Raw genomic sequence first — 18,606 nt, 5'->3', positions numbered from 1 at the left:
TTATCATCATCATCATCATCATCGACCTCAACATCATCATTGTCAGATATGAACAAACGCATCTTACATTTAATTAATAACACGCAACAACGCATATTCACGAACGCGAATAAATCGCACATGTTTTATTACAGATATGAAATATTATCTAAATGAAGCTCCGCTTGTATTACTCGTATGACTTGAATTTTCAGATCTTCATTATCACTCCACACTGATCATGTGTTTTCTTCTTCTATAACCAATATGTGATGGTAAAATCAATGCACAGAGCGCGCTATAGGATCTAATTTGTCCGTAGGAAAATTAACATAATTTTCAACAGCATATGGATTTTTCCTAACTATGTTAAGTTAAAAAATATCAGAAAAAAAAACACAACATCCCCTTTCCACTCCCTCCCCACCAAAAAAAAAATAATACAAAAAAAAAAAAAAAAAAAAAAAAACATACACGCACACAAGAGGAGCAGCAACACTTCTGTAACCAGTGGAGTAAAGAACGATTACAACAACAACAACAACAACAACAACAATATTTTAACTGAAAATATTGTCAAAGACATTTTCATATCACGTAGCGAATATTATATTGAAACTGAACGATGAAACTGGCCTATTTATTGTAGATGTATTGCTGGATATTAATTAATTAAGTGGTATTAAACAGCAAAAAGGTAATTTACTTCAAGTTATAACGGAACACCTCTTACAAAATCTACACGGGACAGTAAAACGGCAGCCGTTTATCAAAATGTGTCATTCGATACAAAAACATCTCATCTATACTTTAATATGCTGGGGCTCGTGCGGGAGATAAAAAGATCTATTTAAATACAACCCCTTTCTCAAATATGTTTTATACTTGTAATGTTTATCCCGTTTTATTTCTCATTTTACAAATGTTTATATATATATTAATTAAGATGGCAAATCTACAAGCATATTTACACAGTCGTATTTTAGACCTTTCCTTGTTCTTTATTTCAACATGAAAATGTTTTAAATAATCTACGATGCTCAGGGAAACATACCACGTGTTTTGCCTGTTTACCATTTGAATTACAACGCTATATCACTCGTTCTTAACTGATATAAATCGCCATACATATGTATTTGCTTTAATATTTCGATTTTTTATATTTTAAAATGCTACTTTTTTTTCAAAAGTGAATATTTTCATGTTCCTTTTTTTTCAATTAAATTATGTATTGAAACATGTATAATAACCTGTCAGATGAAGCAAAGCGTCTGCAAGAATGTGTGTTTCCGGTTATAACTTACACAAGTCTCCGGTTTCCACAAATTTGTGTTGTTTTGCCGATAATTTTATAGTTTATTTACGTCTCATTCATTTACAAACATATAAATTTACATACAACATAAAACAAGTGTAAATGACCGTTCTAACTAGAACTACAAGAGACAATATACATAATCAAATTAAGAACAAACCATTTAACGATACGAGCTATTTTTTTAAAAGTACATTGATGCACGGTAAGTTAAACATAAATGTAAGTCGGCACATCCCTAAGGCCTTTGTGAACATTCAAATGTTTCGACAAGTCGTACATGGTCAAACTTTATTACTTTACCTCCAAATTCATTTTTATACAAGTTTATGTAATTTAATCTTAGACAAGAGCTGTCAGTTGACAGCGCGCTCGACTTTTCTCAGTGCTTGATAGTATAATATAAGCTATGAGTAAAACTTTAACATTACAATAAGCATATTCTAAGTCGAAAAGGGACCATAATTCAGTCAAAATGCTTGATAGAGTTGCCTCCTCCTTTTTACAGACTGGGGTCATGATGGTAAACAAGTATGCAAAATATCAAAGCAATATCTCAATGGACTTTGAAAATATTTGGGGTGGTACGCAAACTTTAACATTACAATAAGCATATTCTAAGTCGAAAATGGGCCATAATTCAGTCAAAATGCTTGATAGAGTTGCCTCCTCCTTTTTTACAGACTGGGGTCATGATGGTAAACAAGTATGCAAAATATCAAAGCAATATCTCAATGGACTTTGAAAATATTTGGGGTGGTACGCAAACTTTAACATTTGTGTGACGCTCACGCTCCGGCTCACACTCACGCTCACGCCGACGCCGGGGCGAGTAGGATAGCTCCCCTATTGAATAGTCGAGCTAAAAATGAGGACTGAAAATTCCACAAGTTAAACGTGTGTACATTACACATAGGCCTACCCAGAAACGGCAAACGGCTTCGTATGTGTGTCAAAAGTTTAAAAAATGACAAACGTCATTACAACACTTAGATATTTGACTAATTAAATAATATGTTTCTGGAAAACACTGTAATTCATTTTATCACTCATTAATACCCTCGCCTTTTATCAATATTTGCCAGGCGGAAAATCCTAACGATGCGTGTACATGCCGGGTAACTTGTATTTTCGTCGTAACTTTTTTCGACATCATCAAAGCTTCCCCATTAAAAACATTTCATATCTTGTATATTTCATCTCTCTGCTCATGATACTGCGTATTTTTTAACTTTACAACAAGAAATTGCTAAATTATTTGCGCCGATTTACGTGCAAATGGTTTAATGATAAGTCTGCGTATAAAGTGGCCTCGATTTAATTAAACAATTTAAAGTATTTTATTCCCACTCTAGTTCTGGTATATCGTTTTCTTCACATTCCGTGTCCAGAGCGAAACATTTTATATTTCAAAACAAATTGGTCCATTGATCGCTATTGGTTTGAACAGGGTTTCTATTTTGCAGCAACTCCCTTTTGTCTTGGACTATATATTTTTTCCTCAATAAAGTTCCGTCTCGTAGTCATTCGTACGTTTCTTTTTTATAAAATTATTTAATAACAGGAGGAAAACTGACAAAAAGAGATTCATCTCCCTATTATACGTGACTCTGCTGCAGAATCTGAAGCAGTGCTTAACACTTTGTGTCTGCTTCCTAGAATATAGGTTACTGTTGTCAAAGTTCTTTATATGCATTACGCACAGTAAAGTTCATTTGATAGAATTTAAAGTGAACCTAAAATACTGAAACTGCCTTTCTGTTTTCTTTTTGAAAGATAAAAGCTGCGTGTGTTACAGAAAACATGGTTAAACACGTGACTTCTTCTCAGCATTAAAATTTCGAATAAATTCCAATTAAGGCAATATGAGCATTGTGTCTGAAAGCTATTACGTTTAATCGTATTGAAACGGCAAACTAGTTTCAAACCACAACAATCACGCAATACTTTACTGGCCGGAAAAAACATATTATATTAAAATTTCAGGAAAATGTAAAGTTTAATAGTTTTGTATCATGTAATGTCGGAACAGATACGTAATTAGCGTTTTCTCCCGAAAGAAAAAGGACAAAAGTTACCTTCCGTTTTAATCAATAGACATTTACATATTTAGAAACTAAGCGTTGAGGAAAATCAATTGATGTTCTCCCTGTAATATCATCATACGCACGCATTCTCTCCTAATATGTAAAGAAAGAAATTATCAGGTCTTGGTCGACAAATATTATGAACGCTTTTAGATTAACCAAATAATATGTTATTTAAATTACACAAAAACAGCCGGTTGCAAAAATATATTTGAAAAAAAAAAAACCTTTAGAAAATGAATGATACCCCCACAATGTTGGTCTTCCTGCTCGATTCATTTATATTGTAAATAAGAAAAGAACATTTTCAAATTACTGATTCTTTCGTGTAGATTTAGATTATTCTAAATAGTAATATCTTTTTTTCTAAGAGCAATATACCATGATTGAAGTGAAGTACAAAATAAACAAAACTGTACCAAATATACTTCACAAAATTCACAAAATTAAAAAAAAAGAAAAAAAGTAGAACACTAACGTCTGTCAAATCGAAATTCACAAGTTAATAAGACCGATGGTGTGTCTATTTTACTCACTTTATTGCGAGACTACATTGAGATCATTTAAATCGAAAGCGCGTGAATATTTAATCATAAATCTAAAACAAGAGCACCGCCTTGCGGGTGCTGACGCTCATCTGATTTTTTTTGTATAATAGAAATATTGTCCTACCCATGATTTTCTAAGTCTAAAAAGGATCATCATTCTTGCAAAAAGCAGGATAGAGTTATGTTTCTTGATGTACAGTGTCCAATTATGATTGTGAAAAACTGTTGCAAGTTTTAAAGCAATAGCTTTGATAGTTTATGAGAAAAGTTGCCTTAAACATAATACTCAACCAAGAAAATGATTTTCTAAGTCCAAAAGGGGCAATAATTATTGCAAAAAGCAGGATGGAGTTATGTTGCTTGCTGTACAGGGTCAGCTTATGATGGTGAACAAGTGTTGCAAGTTTCAAAGCAATAGCTTTGATAGTTTAAGAGAAAAAGTTGACCTAAACATAAAACTTAACCAAGAAATCTGATATTTTCTAAGTCCAAAAGGGGCCATAAATCTTGCAAAAAGCAGGATGGAGTTATGTTTCTTGCTGTACAGGGTCAGCTTATGATGGTGAACAAGTGTTGCAAGTTTCAAAGCAATAGCTTTGATAGTTTAGGAGAAAAGTTGACCTAAACATAAAACTTAACCAAGAAAACTGATTTTCTAAGTCCAAAAGGGGCAATAATTCTTGCAAAAAGCAAGATGGAGTTATGTTTCTTGATGTACAGGGTCTGCTTATGATGGTGAACAAGTATTCCAAGTTTCAAAGCAATAGCTTTGATAGTTTAGGAGAAAAGTTGACCTAAACATAAAACTTAACCAAGAAATCTGATATTTTCTAAGTACAAAAGGGGCCATAAATCTTGCAAAAAGCAAGATGGAGTTATGTTTCTTGCTATACAGGGTCAGCTTATGATGGTGAACAAGTCTTCCAAGTTTCAAAGCAATAGCTTTGATAGTTTAGGAGAAAAGCTGACCTAAACATAAAACTTAACCAGGCAACGCCGACGCAGACGCCGACGCCGACGCCGACGCCGACGCCGACAACCGCTCAAGTGATGACAATAACTCATCATTTTTTTTCAAAAAATCAGATGAGCTAAAAAATACGTTATCAACTTACGAATTAATAATACGCGCAATACAAACAGTTAACATACTTGTTCGCGTACACACAGCTTTGTTCTGGCAGACGTGTATAACTAACCATCATGTACGAATACTTTTCACGTGAATACATCAATATATATCTTGTATTTTATTTTTTTTACCAGCTGCGAGTCTGATTAATGAATTAAACCGTTTGTTCCGGAGCACTTACTTATAAAAGACAATTAAGCTTACACTTTTAACATAAGCTAGCTTTAATACCAAACAGAAAATACATAAAATATATGACCGCGAAATGAAATTAAGTTTAACAATTAGCGTATTTTATATAAAAGTTATGCATAATTACAAAACAATAAATTATGTACTAGTACACGATGTCATGTAATATTTTTTGAACACGATATTCTTTGTTATGCATAAACACGGAGTTAAATTATAACGTGACCCAACTCAGCCGAAGCGGTGAAACAAAATATTAGTTACCAACGAGGGCGTTTTGCTGCTAAACTTCATTTTAAGATGTATATTTGTTACACAGCAGACCTTCACCAGAACCAGCATAAATAAATAAATAAATAACTTCAGAGAGTATACATATTACTAAAAATATCTTATATTAGAGGTAACAATGATTAACCTCAGAAAGTATATATATTACTGTAAATATTTTAAAGTCAAGGGAACGCAAACAATATAATAAACTGCGGTTCAGCAGATGCCGGTATTCACAGTCGGCAAGAAAATTACCCGGATATGTGCAAGTGGTATGGCCGTGACATGATTAATATCGAATTCTGTTATCATTAAAGCCGGAAAATCTCACCTGGTCTTAAGGCTTAAAATATAACGCCTACCAACTTCTTATTACAAACGGATACGAGAATCATATAAAATAGTAAACAAAAGGTTGAATCTGCAAGGAAGAAAATAAATAAATAAATAATAAAAATAGATGAATAGAGACTATATTTCTCCTCTTAATCATTATGCAAATATAAAAATACAAATATTCTGAGTTTTCATCTAAATCGCTCCGCTACAAAAAGTAATATACAAGGATCGTTACATTTACAGATTTAATAGATATGAATGAAAAATACGATAAAGTAACGCAGATCAGTTGTGAATCAATAAACAATGAATATTGTATGTGGCACAAATTAAGTGACATGAAAGGATTTGATGATATTTAAACATAGGCTAGTATTCAAACACAGAAAAAAGATTAAAATTGTGCTGCTGGGGGGTTCTCCTGGGGGAAACATTTTAAACCCATGAATGATAAATAATTACCTCTTCATTTCTCGCCGAGTGTACATGTTTATTGTATATAGGGCGCCGTAGGGGTAATGGAAAAACGACACCAGATGTAATAGATTTCGTAAAATTGTAAAACATGACTGTATTGAAGTGGTATGTTATATATGAAAGGAAATGCACAGTTTTAAGTTAATGTAAAAAGGAAGTACATCACACGTCATGTTTAATAAATTCAACGAAGTATTATAAAAAAAACAACATTAGTTATTTAAGGTATTAAAATTACACCGATTGATCTCGTCGTTATAAACCCCTCGCTTTTATATACTACCTGGCTTACTACCTGGCTTAACAATATTTATGTATCATTAATTTCACAACGGGGGACTACCGCCATTATCATCTTTCTCGCGTTTACTTCAAATAATTTAAAACATTATTTTTTTTTCAAATAATCACCGAAAAAAAAAACACTATTAGATCCGTATGGGAAATTATTGTTATACTGTACAGGATGTTTTCAAATAAGCGTATCTGCTATTTCTTTTCATTTACATACATATTTTGAATGCATATCCCATGTTACCCCTTGTCATTTATTATCTGATAAACAGGTGGCTAAAAAACTGAGCACACATTCTTGATAATTATTTGAATTTAATTTTTTCAACAGAAGTTTATTTTTACCTGAATAATTAAAAATGGCAAACGATTCGTTCTTTCCTTTAATATACGCAATGGAATATATAAAAATATAACAATTTATATATTTCTATTTAATTATATTTTAATAATATTATTTATTAATAACATTTAGCAGTCATCAATTATCTTATTTCTGCTTAAATCCTTGTTTAATTGTTTAAATATGGATTTCATTGTGTCATTTTTTATATCGCGTAATCAGTACTTGACACGTTTGTGATAGAGATATGTTCATCACCTAGTATGCTACACATTGTGTGCGCCATATGTTATAAATACACCACTTGGCTTCGAATTTACTACTTTTTATCACCAATTTTCTAACATTTCCCCCGTTGGGAGCCCCGCGCGCGAGATGCCAGACTGCAATCTGAAGAGAGTTTCTATCGATCTATATAGCTAATACCTATCCGGAAATAACGAAATTAATGTAGATAGCTTTACAAAACATTATACAATATTAAAAAATAATATTTCAAATATTAAACAAAAGGGGCGGAAATTTTTATCAATTATACATTAATTTGAGGGCACTGAACGTTTAATGGCAAATAGTACACTCAAAATCTTATTTGTGTAAAATCGATTAACTTTAGGACAACTGCGGCAAAGCATGTGTGATATCAATCAATAACAATGAAAATTAGATATATTAATGTCAACATTATATACATCGAAACACTGACATATTGAAACGCATTAAAACTAAAATATACAAATTCACATATGCAACAGGAAAAGCACGGGGTTTAATTATCACGTGCATTTAATTAAAAAAAAAATCTTAAACAAATTCCCGTGGGGAAAAACAACAAAGACCTGAATAAAATAGCAATATAAGTAATAAATAGTTCTGTAAGGGGGTTAGAATGCTGAAAAATACGTTTTTAAAAAATACAAATTAATTTCAAATTTAATATGAAATAATTAAAACTGGTACCTCTCCATGATTCGACTGTCTCCCATCCGGCGTACATTCTGGCAGAAAATAAAGCCTTACACTTGCTAGGTCCGTCGCCGACGGCTTGTCTTCCCACACCAGCTGCAGCTCTCCGATACAGATGGGGATCGAGTCCAAAATTTTCATAAAGAAAAACTGTCCCAAAGATATAATTTTGCTTTTCCCATCCTTTTTATACTTAAATGCCTTGTAAAACACGCTTGAACCATGTTTTCCGCACAAAGGTCCAAATTTCTGAAATTTCAACATTTTTTGTTAATAAAACAAACGCATAATAAAGCGATGCAAAGCGATCATGTATAATTCACTCAACAAATATCTGATAAATTGCTGCCTCCAAACTAGGTCATTTGCACAATAAATAACCGCACTTTAAATGTTTTTTCAGATGTGAAAAATTGAAAATAAATAGTTAAAACCTCGTAAAACAATATGTCAATAAAATTGATAATATTTACCTTCACCTTAATCTCCTCCATCGCATCTTTTATTAGGTTTTATATTTGTTATTTTCTGATTATACATGTACACTCCACAATACGATATATTTAGACACTAATTAATGACGTCACGACATATAAAGGGCACTTGCTACCTCATTAGCATAAATTATTACAATCCTTCGATAATTGATCATACACCCATTTAAATTGTGAAAAAATAAGCGCAAAATATGGTATTTGACACATAAGATGAGTTTCATGGTATTTTTAACATTTTAAGCATCAAAATTATGTTAAATATCATTTTATTAAAACTGTAAACATCTGGTTCCCAATATTTAACTACGCGTAATTGTTTGCGGATTTAGCGTCTGAACTGTTAGAGAACCAGTCATTGTTGACGGAAGCTGGAATCTGTCAAAGTTCAGGACAGCAAAAACATAATTATAAGCTTTTGCTTGTCTGTATGAAAGGTGTCATCTTTGTTTTGTTTTAACGTAGAGGTTGTAAGAATCTTTCAAGTTGTTTTACACCGTGGTTTTTAAATGATAAGCTTGATTTCCCCTTTATTAGGACTACATTTTCTTTTTAGATTAACCACAGGAAAGATAACTCTTGCACATGTACTCACAATTTCGTTTCTAACATAAAGCTCTTTACTTGGAACTTTTTGAATGCTAACTACAGAATGACTGTGAAGAAATAAAGGGTTGCAGATTAGAAGCTCCAGTACACAATGTTTTCCAAAGGGAAAGCACAATTATGCCAAACATTGTATAACATTAACAACGAGTTTGGTAGCTAAAAAATTTCAGCGCAGAGATGTTCATATGCTGTTACGTACTGATTAATGGAAGTGACCATCACAAAATAAAAATAACGTCATTTAAGTTATGGTAGCTAAATCTGTGACTCTAGTGACACCCTTAATTTGATATTCCAAATCAGAGTCACATGCAGTGCCTATCAAAATTTGACGTAATGGAGGTAATTTTCAGTAAAAGGTAAAGGTAAAGGTAACCGTCGCTTTGTGAAACAATGAACATAAGCTCTATAGAGCTTTTCTGCGACCCTATATTAAGAACAGTTAAAACCAATTATACCTCACTCCAGGCAGCTCACCCCCAGCAATTTGCTGGAACCCATTTACAGCTGGGTCGACTGAGGCAATCGTGATAAAGTGTCTTGCCCAAGGACACACCGCAATGGGAGTAGCCAGGATTCGAACCAGGGGCCTTCACCTCCGTAGGAAAGCGTCTTAGCCCTCTCGACCAATGCAGTCTTCCAAGCATGATGGTTAACATGTCAATTTAATGACGAAAAGAAAAATATTTCTTAACAGTAAGTTTTCTCTGTTACTGATTTGATTGTATGTAACACACAGTATATGTAATGCTATGTGCTTTTCACTGTACCAGAAGAAATGGCCTCTCTGACCTATGTTATTGTCAAAGATTTTCTCTTGTCATTGGTGGCATCACAGCTTTATTATATCGCTGCTGGTCTATTTCATTTAAGTGTCATTAACCAGTAGAAAATCACAATTTTTGAAAAAAACTGCTAAATGTGCTTGTTTGAAAAGATTTTACATTTGAGAGTTCGATCTTGACAAAAAAACTAAAACATGTATAAAGTTGGTTAATTACTTATCATTTATATACAATATTGAGTGGCTACTAAGAAATTTTTCACTTAGTTTTGTTTTATTATTATTGCCCATAAGGATGAAAATTGTCCTTAAATGTAACCAAACATTCAAAAAATCATTTGGATTATACGTTTGATACTAAGATAAACCCAGGGTTATTGTAAAGGCATCTCTGATAAATTACCTTGCAATATCCAACAAAAGTGGTCTTAGTAAAAAGTGATGATTGTTGAAGGAGAAGTTTAACTAAGCTACCTCCTGTATGTGTATTTGATGAAGTAGTTTCTTACTACCGGTAAATCAGTAAATGTAACCCTATAGGAATTTTTTTGGTCTAGAGCCCATGTAGAAGCATTTTCAGGAATATCTAGGACAAAAAACTCAAGTGTGGTTAACAAAGTTTTACATGAAAATTATGTACATACCTGACCCTACAGTTCCTATGTCTGAAATATTGAAAGGATTTTTTTGTACAAAATATTTGTATGAAACTTTTAACTTTGAAGTATCAGATGATGAAATAAGCTGTCCCAATGAGCAGAATGGGTAAGGCTAGTATCAGACCTTTCACTCGGCTTTTTTTGTCTTACAGAAGAATATTCATCAAGTCACTAATGGCCTCCACCTCTGATTCCAGGGGGACTGTTGTTTCTAACCATTGAAGAACAAAGCAGTACTGTAACAGACTGCAGGAACAGTAGTTAGGTTAACTGGTTTAACTGAATACTGTTGGAGCCATTGCCAAGCAGAGCAAGTTAAACAAAATTGCTGATTTATATACAGTCAAACTTCATTCTCCCGTAATGACGGGACCGGCAAAATTTGTTCAAGTTATCGGTAGTTCTAGCCATCAAAGATTTTATGTTATATAGAGACTTTGCTGGGACCTGACAATAAGTTTGATCGAAGGGTTGCAATCGAATTATCCGAGTTTGAGTGAATGAATTTCGACTGTACATTCAAATTACGTCTGATGATTTTTAGCTTGACTATACTAAGTATGGAGAGCTGTCCTTTTCGACCCAGCGTTTGTGTTCTTCCGCGTCCGCACCTTGGTTAAAGTTTTGATGCATTTTCTTTTTACCTCTGTAATTACTTGATGGATTTGTTTCAAACTTAAAAAAGTTATTTCTCATCATCACCACATCTTATGGCACAAGGGCCACAGCTCTCATACCACTATTTCATGAAAACCTTTCAATGTAGTGTTTCTTTACGGAAAGTCATGTGAGCTACAGCTACAGTTACGTCTCAGGAATGCCGAATTGCATAAAGAAAGTACGTTATCATAAGGAAATTGTAGATTGTCATTATGGGTCTACTAGCTTAACTAATTATCAGATAGATAAATACACCAGCTAGCATTCAACGACTTAGTAATAGTGAGAAATAACATCTAAATTTTCTGTTAATTATAGATAATGGATGACATTCTGGTAGAGATTGTATGTCGAGTTCCGACACATGAGTCCAAGACATTTAGTGTGGCCACACCGGAGAGGAATACTGTAGCCGGAGTTATAAGAAAGGTGTGTAAAGAGAATGGTATCCCAATGAAAACAAGTTATGCGCTGCTAGACAGACGGGAAAGAGTGTTACAATGGTCTCAGACACTTCTTCACTGTGGTGTCAAACACAATGATGTACTGTATCTCACAAATGAAGGTTTGTTCTATGATTTGTTTGTTTTATTTTTGTTGGGTTTAATATCACACCTACACAGTTATAGGTCATATGGTGACATTCCAGCTTTTCTTGATGGAGGAAGAACCCAGGTGCCCCTCCGTGCATTATTTCATTACCTGCTGGCTTCTGGGTAGAACCACCAACATTCCATAAGCCAGCTGGATGGCTTCCTCACATAATACCTAGGGTCTTCCTTCAAAATTTTAAAAAGTCTTAAAATGTTAAAAGTGGCCATATGACCCAGATTGTGTTGGTGTGACATAAAACATGTTAAAATCTAAACTAAATGAATATTACATTGATAAGCATTTGTTTTCTCTGAAAATTGTTCTTACTATGCATTATATGACCATAATATGTTTAAATTTAGCTGTGGATTAAGCTGATATAGAAAAGCTGTTATAACAGCACATGATCTTGTATACACAGGTTTATTCTTTTGTTAACTCTTAGCTTGCTGGCAGTAAGTGATTCTGCCTTTGCGACCAGTGCAGACCAAGATCAGCCTGCACATCCGTGCAGTCTGATCATGGTCTGCACTGTTCGCTATTCAGTCATTAAATTTTTAGTAAACACCCCTTCAGATGATAAATGGTACTGCCTAAATTGGAAGATGGACCAGTCCATTATAGAAATTTAGCATGGTAAGGGTTAAAACACCGATTGATAACAACAGTAACAGCAGTTTTATGTTAGAACTGTTCTAAGACTTTTCTGTAGCTATAAATATGCTTCTATATTATAGATGAAGATGTTCAAGTACACAACGGTTGTTCCTGGAACAGTTGGTGGTTTGTTGCAGCTATTAGCTTACTGATTGGTGGTGTTGGAATCACTGCAATAACCATACTCTACACCAAAAATGGGGAAACTCAATATCAGGTGAAAACCGTTTAAAATATTTCTAATTTAACACTATTTTTAGCAGTAACGTTGGCTCAGTTTATACAACACCGGGCTATCCCAATTGCCTGATAGTACACCAAAGCACTGTGATAGTTTCAAATTAGGCTATTCTGCATGGCCTGCAGGTGTACCAAATTGATGTGCGTGCCACTTATTATTTTAGTCGCAAAACATCAGGACAGCGTTTACTCTGCCATTCACAACCTAATGAAAGTGGCTCAAAGTTCTTTCTTGTGTCTGTTAAAATTAGGCTATTTGAAGTTTTTTCTTATGTATAGTGCTAATAATGTTACTTGAAGTGGCTCAAAAAACTTTTGAGCCTGTGTGACCTTTGCAGTAATTCAGTTTACATACTGCATATAGTGTGCAACTATAAACTTAAGTTCTATAAAAGTAGCTACCAGCTTCCACACATGAATCAGAGGTGGTGGACACATAAAAGTCATTATTTCACAAAAAAATATTAACCTTCAGTTGATGCTTAGTAAAATGATAGACAGTACAAAGGGAGAGAAATCTTATTGAAAACTTTGCTGTATATCTTAATAACTGGGTAAGGAGTTTAAGCTAGACTATTCGAAGAATAGGCAGAGCTGTTTCACCCGCTAGTGTATTGGTATCAGCATGTGTATCTGAGCCAGCAATAGCTTCCCAATCGGTTTTAAGTTTTGTATGTAAGCTAGAACCTCAGTGTCCACTAATATCCACTAATGGGAATGAATTTAAACTTCACACACTTGTTAACTGTGATGGTCTAACATGTAATGTGTAGGTTCCGTTAATTTATTTTGCATGTTTAAAAAGTTATGCCCCTTTTTATATCCCTATAAATGAAGTATAGGAAAGTATAGGGAGTCGCTGGGTCAGTTCCTAATTCCGTCCATCCATTCATCTGTCCGTGCGCTTGTGATAACTCATGAAAGGATGGGTAGATTGAGGTTATGTTTTGTACGTTGGTATGTAATCATAAGATACTGGTTGAGGAGGATTTTCATTACAATCCACTACTTTTGTTCGATTTCAGTTACAATCCACCAGAATTTGATGTAATTAGAGTGAGGGCTTGAATAGTTTGGACTTGAATCAGAAAGGATGGCTTGCTCTGAGGATTTTAGCATTTTAAGGGTTGCAGGGTCGATTTCTTGAGTGATTGGCATTGCAGCAGGAATGTTTTGATGTGGTCTAGAGAGTTTGGACAGTGGTCTAGGATTTGACAGTTGTCAGGAGTGTTTGGACATTGGTTAGATTTCTTTGGACATTGGTCTAGAGATGGTTTTGGACATGGATCAAGAGATGGATTATTGGACAGTTGTCTAGGAGTTGATTTAGGACAGTTGGTCTAGAGTTGACTTTGGACAGTTGGTCAAGGAGTTGACTTTGGACATTTTTCTAGCAGGTGGTTTTGGACAGTTTGTCTAGGAGTTGACTTTGGACAGTTGGTCTAGGAGTTGACATTGGACAGTTGGTCAAGGAGTTGACTTTGGACAATTTTTCTAGCAGGTGGTTTTGGACAGTTGATCTAGGAGTTAGTTTTGGACAGTTTGTCTTGGAGTTGACTTTGGACAACTGATCTAGCAGATAGTTTTGGATAGTTGGTCTAGGAGAGGTTTTGGACACTTGGTCTAGAAGATGGTTTTGGACTGTTAGTCTTGCAGATGGATTTGGACAGCTGGTCTAGGAGTTAGCTTTGACAGTTGGTCAAGGCTTTGGATTTGGACATTGTTTCTAGAGGTGGTTTTGGACAATTGGTCTAGCAGATTATTTTGGACATTTGTCTGCAGTTATTTTGGACAATTGATCTAGGAGATGGTTTTGGATGTTGGTCTAGGAGAGGTTTGGACATTGGTCTAGAGATGGTTTTGGACTGTAGTCTTGCAATGGATTTGGACAGTTGGTCTAGAGATGATTTTTGAACAGTTGGTCTAGGCAATGGTTTTGGACACTTGGTCTAGGAGTGGTTTTGGACATTGGTCTAGCAGATGATTTTGGACAATTGGTCTAGAGATTATTTGGACAATTGCTCTAGGAGATGGCTTTGGACGTTGGTCTAGGAGATGGCTTTGGACAGTTGGTCTAGGAGATGGTTTTGGACAATTGGTCTAGGAATGGTTTGGACAATTGGTCTGCAGATGCTTTGGACAGTTGGTCTAGGAGATGGTTTTGGACAGTTAGGGTCCATTTAGGAGATGGTTTTGGACAATTGGTCTAGGAGATGGTTTTGGACAATTGATCTAGGAGATGGCTTCGGACATTGATCTAGGAGATGGTTTTGGACAATTGGTCTAGGAGATGGCTTTGGACAATTTTCTAGGAGATGGTTTGACAGTTGGTCTAGGAGATGGCTTTGGACAATTGGTCTAGGAGATGGTTTTGGACAGTTGGTCTAGGAGATGTCTTGGACAGTTTGTCTAGGAGATGGTTTGGACATTGGTCTAGGAGATGGCTTCGACAATTGGTTAGGAGATGGTTTTGGACAATTGGTCTAGGAATGGTTTTGGAAATTGATCTAGGAGATGGCTTCGGACAGTTGGTCTAGGAGATGGTTTTGGACAATTGGTCTAGGAGATGGCTTTGGACAATTTTTCTAGGAGATGGTTTTGTACAATTGGTCTAGGAGATGCTTTGACAATTGGTCTAGGAGATGGTTAGAAGTTGGTTGGAAATGTTTGAGAAATTATGTTTCTCCAAGATGTTGAAGAAAGCTGGTCTAGGAGATTGTTTTGAACAGTTGGTCAAGGCAATGGTTTAGGACACTTGGTCTAGGAGGTGGTTCTGGACAATTGGTCTAGCAGATGATTTTGGACAATTGGTCTAGCAGATTATTTTGGACAATTGCTCTAGGAGATGGTTTTGGACTGTTGGTCTAGGAGATGGCTTTGGACAGTTGGTCTAGGAGATGGTTTTGGACAATTGGTCTAGGAAATGGATTTGGACAATTGGTCTAGCAGATGATTTTAGACAGTTGGTCTAGGAGATGGTTTTGGACACTTGGTCTAGGAGATGGTTTTGGACAATTGGTCTAGGAGATGGTTTTGGACACTTGGTCTAGGAGATGGTTTTGGACAATTGGTCTAGGAGATGGTTTTGGACAATTGGTCTAGGAGATGGCTTTGGACAGTTGGTCTAGGAGATGGCTTCGGACAGTTGGTCTAGGAGATGGTTTTGGACACTTGGTCTAGGAGATGGTTTAAGACAGTTGGTCTTGGAGATGGCTTTGGACAGTTGGTCTAGGAGATGGTTTTGGACAGTTGGTCTAGGAGATGGCTTCGGACAATTGGTCTAGGAGATGGTTTTGGACAATTGGTCTAGGAGATGGTTTTGGACAATTGATCTAGGAGATGGCTTCGGACAGTTGGTCTAGGAGATGGTTTTGGACAATTGGTCTAGGAGATGGCTTTGGACAATTTTTCTAGGAGATGGTTTTGTACAATTGGTCTAGGAGATGGCTTTGGACAATTGGTCTAGGAGATGGTTTTGGACAGTTGGTCTAGGAGATGTCTTCGGACAATTTGTCTAGGAGATGGTTTTGGACAATTGGTCTAGGAGATGATTTCTGACAATTGGTTTAGGAGATGGTCTAGAAGATGGCTGTTGGAAAGTTTGTTTAGTAGAAGGCTTCAGAATGTTATTACTCCCAAAGAGTGTTAGAAGGCAAGCTAGTAGAGGGCTTGGGGCATCCAGTCTAGGGTATGCTTGAAGACAACCAAGTTAGGATTTTGAACAATTCATCTAGGAGAGGCTTTTGAAAATCTGTCTTTCTGAAGACTTTTTGGACAAATAGTTTATGTGAGAACTAAGGAAGATCAGTGTAGGGGAAGTCTTTAAACAATCAGGTCAGTTGATTGACCTATTAATCAGACTGCATAATAGCATTATAAAAGTTAGTGGCTTTGAATTTAGCAATTTGGAGTATAGGTTTACACATCTCATATACATCATAACAAATACATATTATTGAAAATGATGATATTATGAATAAAATGAAACAATCTTCCAGATTAGTTCTATTACAGTATGGTATAGTGATGTACAATATTTCTTTACAGTATGGTGTAGTTCTTGATGCAGGATCATCTCATACAAAATTGTTTGTATATAAATGGGATGGTGAGAAGTTACACGAAACTGCTGAGGCTAGACAGGTCCACACTTGTACAGTACCAGGTATGTTTATAGCCCAAATGTTGTTGCACCACGTCACAGTGTGAGGTCGATGAATCATAGCGAGTTTTTTTGTCCATCAGAACCACAGATAATCATATAAGTCTGTAAGTAAATACTTTGTGTGCAGAACTCTCAACCTGAAGTAGGCTAAATGCATGTTCAATTTATTTTATTTATTTGGGTTTTATGGCGCACCAACACAGTATAGGTTATATGGCGCCAAACAGGACTACAAATTTTGGTTTCACATCTCATTTACATCGAAATAAAAATATGAGGTATGGAATCAAAATTTGCAAAATGCACGTTCTAACCCTTACAGATTATAATATATAAGATATGAGTAAAGCTGCTATGATTCCGGCATAACACTGCAGTAGTTTCCGGGCTTTGTTTAAAAAATATTATTTAAGAATATGTTTTAGGAGTATGATAATTTTCAGCTTTTTCTGAATTTCTTACATTTAACATTAAAATTACTGCATTATACTAAGGCTGGAGATAGCATTTCTACATAGTTTACAAACTGCATTTGTGTTTTGTTAAGTTAAATAAATGTGTTGCTTTGAATTAACTAAAAATATTTTTTAAAGGAAGTATATGCAGAGCTATCCAACTCAACCCTGGCTTTGGTGTCCACATCCATGTGTGTGTAGGTTCAAGTTTTGATGTACTTCCGCTTTATCTCAGTTATTACTTGATGGATTAGCTTGAACCTATTCATATAAAACAAGGGCTGTAACTCACACCAATATTTCATGAATTATCCCCCCTTTTTACTTAGAACTTAAGTTAGAATTTTGCTGCACTTTCTTTCTATCTCTGTTACTAAAATAGATATGTTTCAACTTTAAAGGTGTTGTTCAATGTCATTACCTACATCATATGACACAAGATCCATAAATCAGGCACACCTATTTCATGAATTATGCCACTTTTTAGCTCACCTGTCACAAAGTGACAATGTGAGCTTTTGTGATCGCGCAGCGTCCGTCGTCCGTGCGTGCGTGCGTCCGTGCGTCCGTAAACTTTTGCTTGTGACCACTCTAGAGGTCACATTTTTCATGGGATCTTTATGAAAGTTGGTCAGAATGTTCACCTTGATGATATCTAGGTCAAGTTCGAAACTGGGTCACATGCCATCATAAACTAGGTCAGTAGGTCTAAAAATAGAAAAACCTTGTGACCTCTCTAGAGGCCATATATTTCACAAAATCTTCATGAAAATTGGTCAGAATGTTCACCTTGATGATATCTAGGTCAAGTTCGAAAATGGGTCACGTGCCTTCAAAAACTAGGTCAGTAGGTCTAAAAATATAAAAACCTTGTGACCTCTCTAGAGGCCATATATTTCACAAGATCTTCATGAAAATTGGTCAGAACGTTCACCTTGATGATATCTAGGTCAAGTTCGAAACTGGGTCACGTGCAGTCAAAAACTAGGTCAGTAGGTCAAATAATAGAAAAACCTTGTGACCTCTCTAGAGGCCATATTTTTCATGGGATCTGTATGAAAGTTGGTCTGAATGTTCATCTTGATGATATCTAGGTCAAGTTTGAAACTGGGTCACGTGCAGTTAAAAACTAGGTCAGTAGGTCTAAAAATAGAAAAACCTTGTGACCTCTCTAGAGGCCAAATATTTCACGAGATCTTCATGAAAATTGGTCAGAATGTTCACCTTGATGATATCTAGGTCAAGTTCAAAAGTGGGTCACGTGCCTTCAGAAACTAGGTCAGTAGGTCAAATAATAGAAAAACCTTGTGACCTCTCTAGAGGCCATATTTTTCATGGGATCTG

At 35.2% G+C, this 18,606-nt stretch overlaps 2 protein-coding genes across 7 annotated transcripts in view; one reads left to right on the top strand and one right to left on the bottom strand.

Moving 5' to 3' along the window:
* LOC123547561 (AT-rich interactive domain-containing protein 5B-like) overlaps positions 1-8,595 on the bottom strand; it is a 41,618-nt gene extending 33,023 nt beyond the window's left edge. For 2 of the 3 annotated variants that reach the window (XM_045334754.2, XM_045334755.2), the window contains exons 1-2: positions 8,419-8,594; positions 7,940-8,194 (exon numbers count right to left, since the gene is read on the bottom strand). In XM_045334754.2, coding sequence (XP_045190689.2) covers positions 7,940-8,194; positions 8,419-8,439 — 276 coding nt within the window. In that variant the 5' untranslated portion in view covers positions 8,440-8,594. Of the gene's footprint in view, positions 1-7,939; positions 8,195-8,418 lie in introns of all 3 variants that reach the window. The other variant, XM_045334756.2, reaches the window with a different exon arrangement.
* Positions 8,596-8,769: 174 nt separating this feature from the next.
* The window catches only part of LOC123547562 (ectonucleoside triphosphate diphosphohydrolase 8-like), a 57,813-nt gene continuing 47,976 nt past the window's right edge, over positions 8,770-18,606 (top strand). The window contains exons 1-5 of one of the 4 annotated variants that reach the window (XM_053551831.1): positions 8,805-8,876; positions 10,644-10,801; positions 11,470-11,716; positions 12,483-12,619; positions 16,690-16,807. In XM_053551831.1, coding sequence (XP_053407806.1) covers positions 11,473-11,716; positions 12,483-12,619; positions 16,690-16,807 — 499 coding nt within the window. In that variant the 5' untranslated portion in view covers positions 8,805-8,876; positions 10,644-10,801; positions 11,470-11,472. Of the gene's footprint in view, positions 8,877-8,911; positions 9,408-9,727; positions 9,745-10,643; positions 10,802-11,469; positions 11,717-12,482; positions 12,620-16,689; positions 16,808-18,606 lie in introns of those variants that run through there. The other 3 variants (XM_053551832.1, XM_045334757.2, XM_053551833.1) reach the window with 3 other exon arrangements.

This window comes from Mercenaria mercenaria, chromosome 9, assembly GCF_021730395.1.
Source record: "Mercenaria mercenaria strain notata chromosome 9, MADL_Memer_1, whole genome shotgun sequence".
In the NCBI taxonomy this organism is placed as follows: domain Eukaryota; kingdom Metazoa; phylum Mollusca; class Bivalvia; order Venerida; family Veneridae; genus Mercenaria; species Mercenaria mercenaria.
Note: the sequence above shows the minus strand (reverse complement) of the source record. Positions and strands in the feature narration are given on the sequence as shown.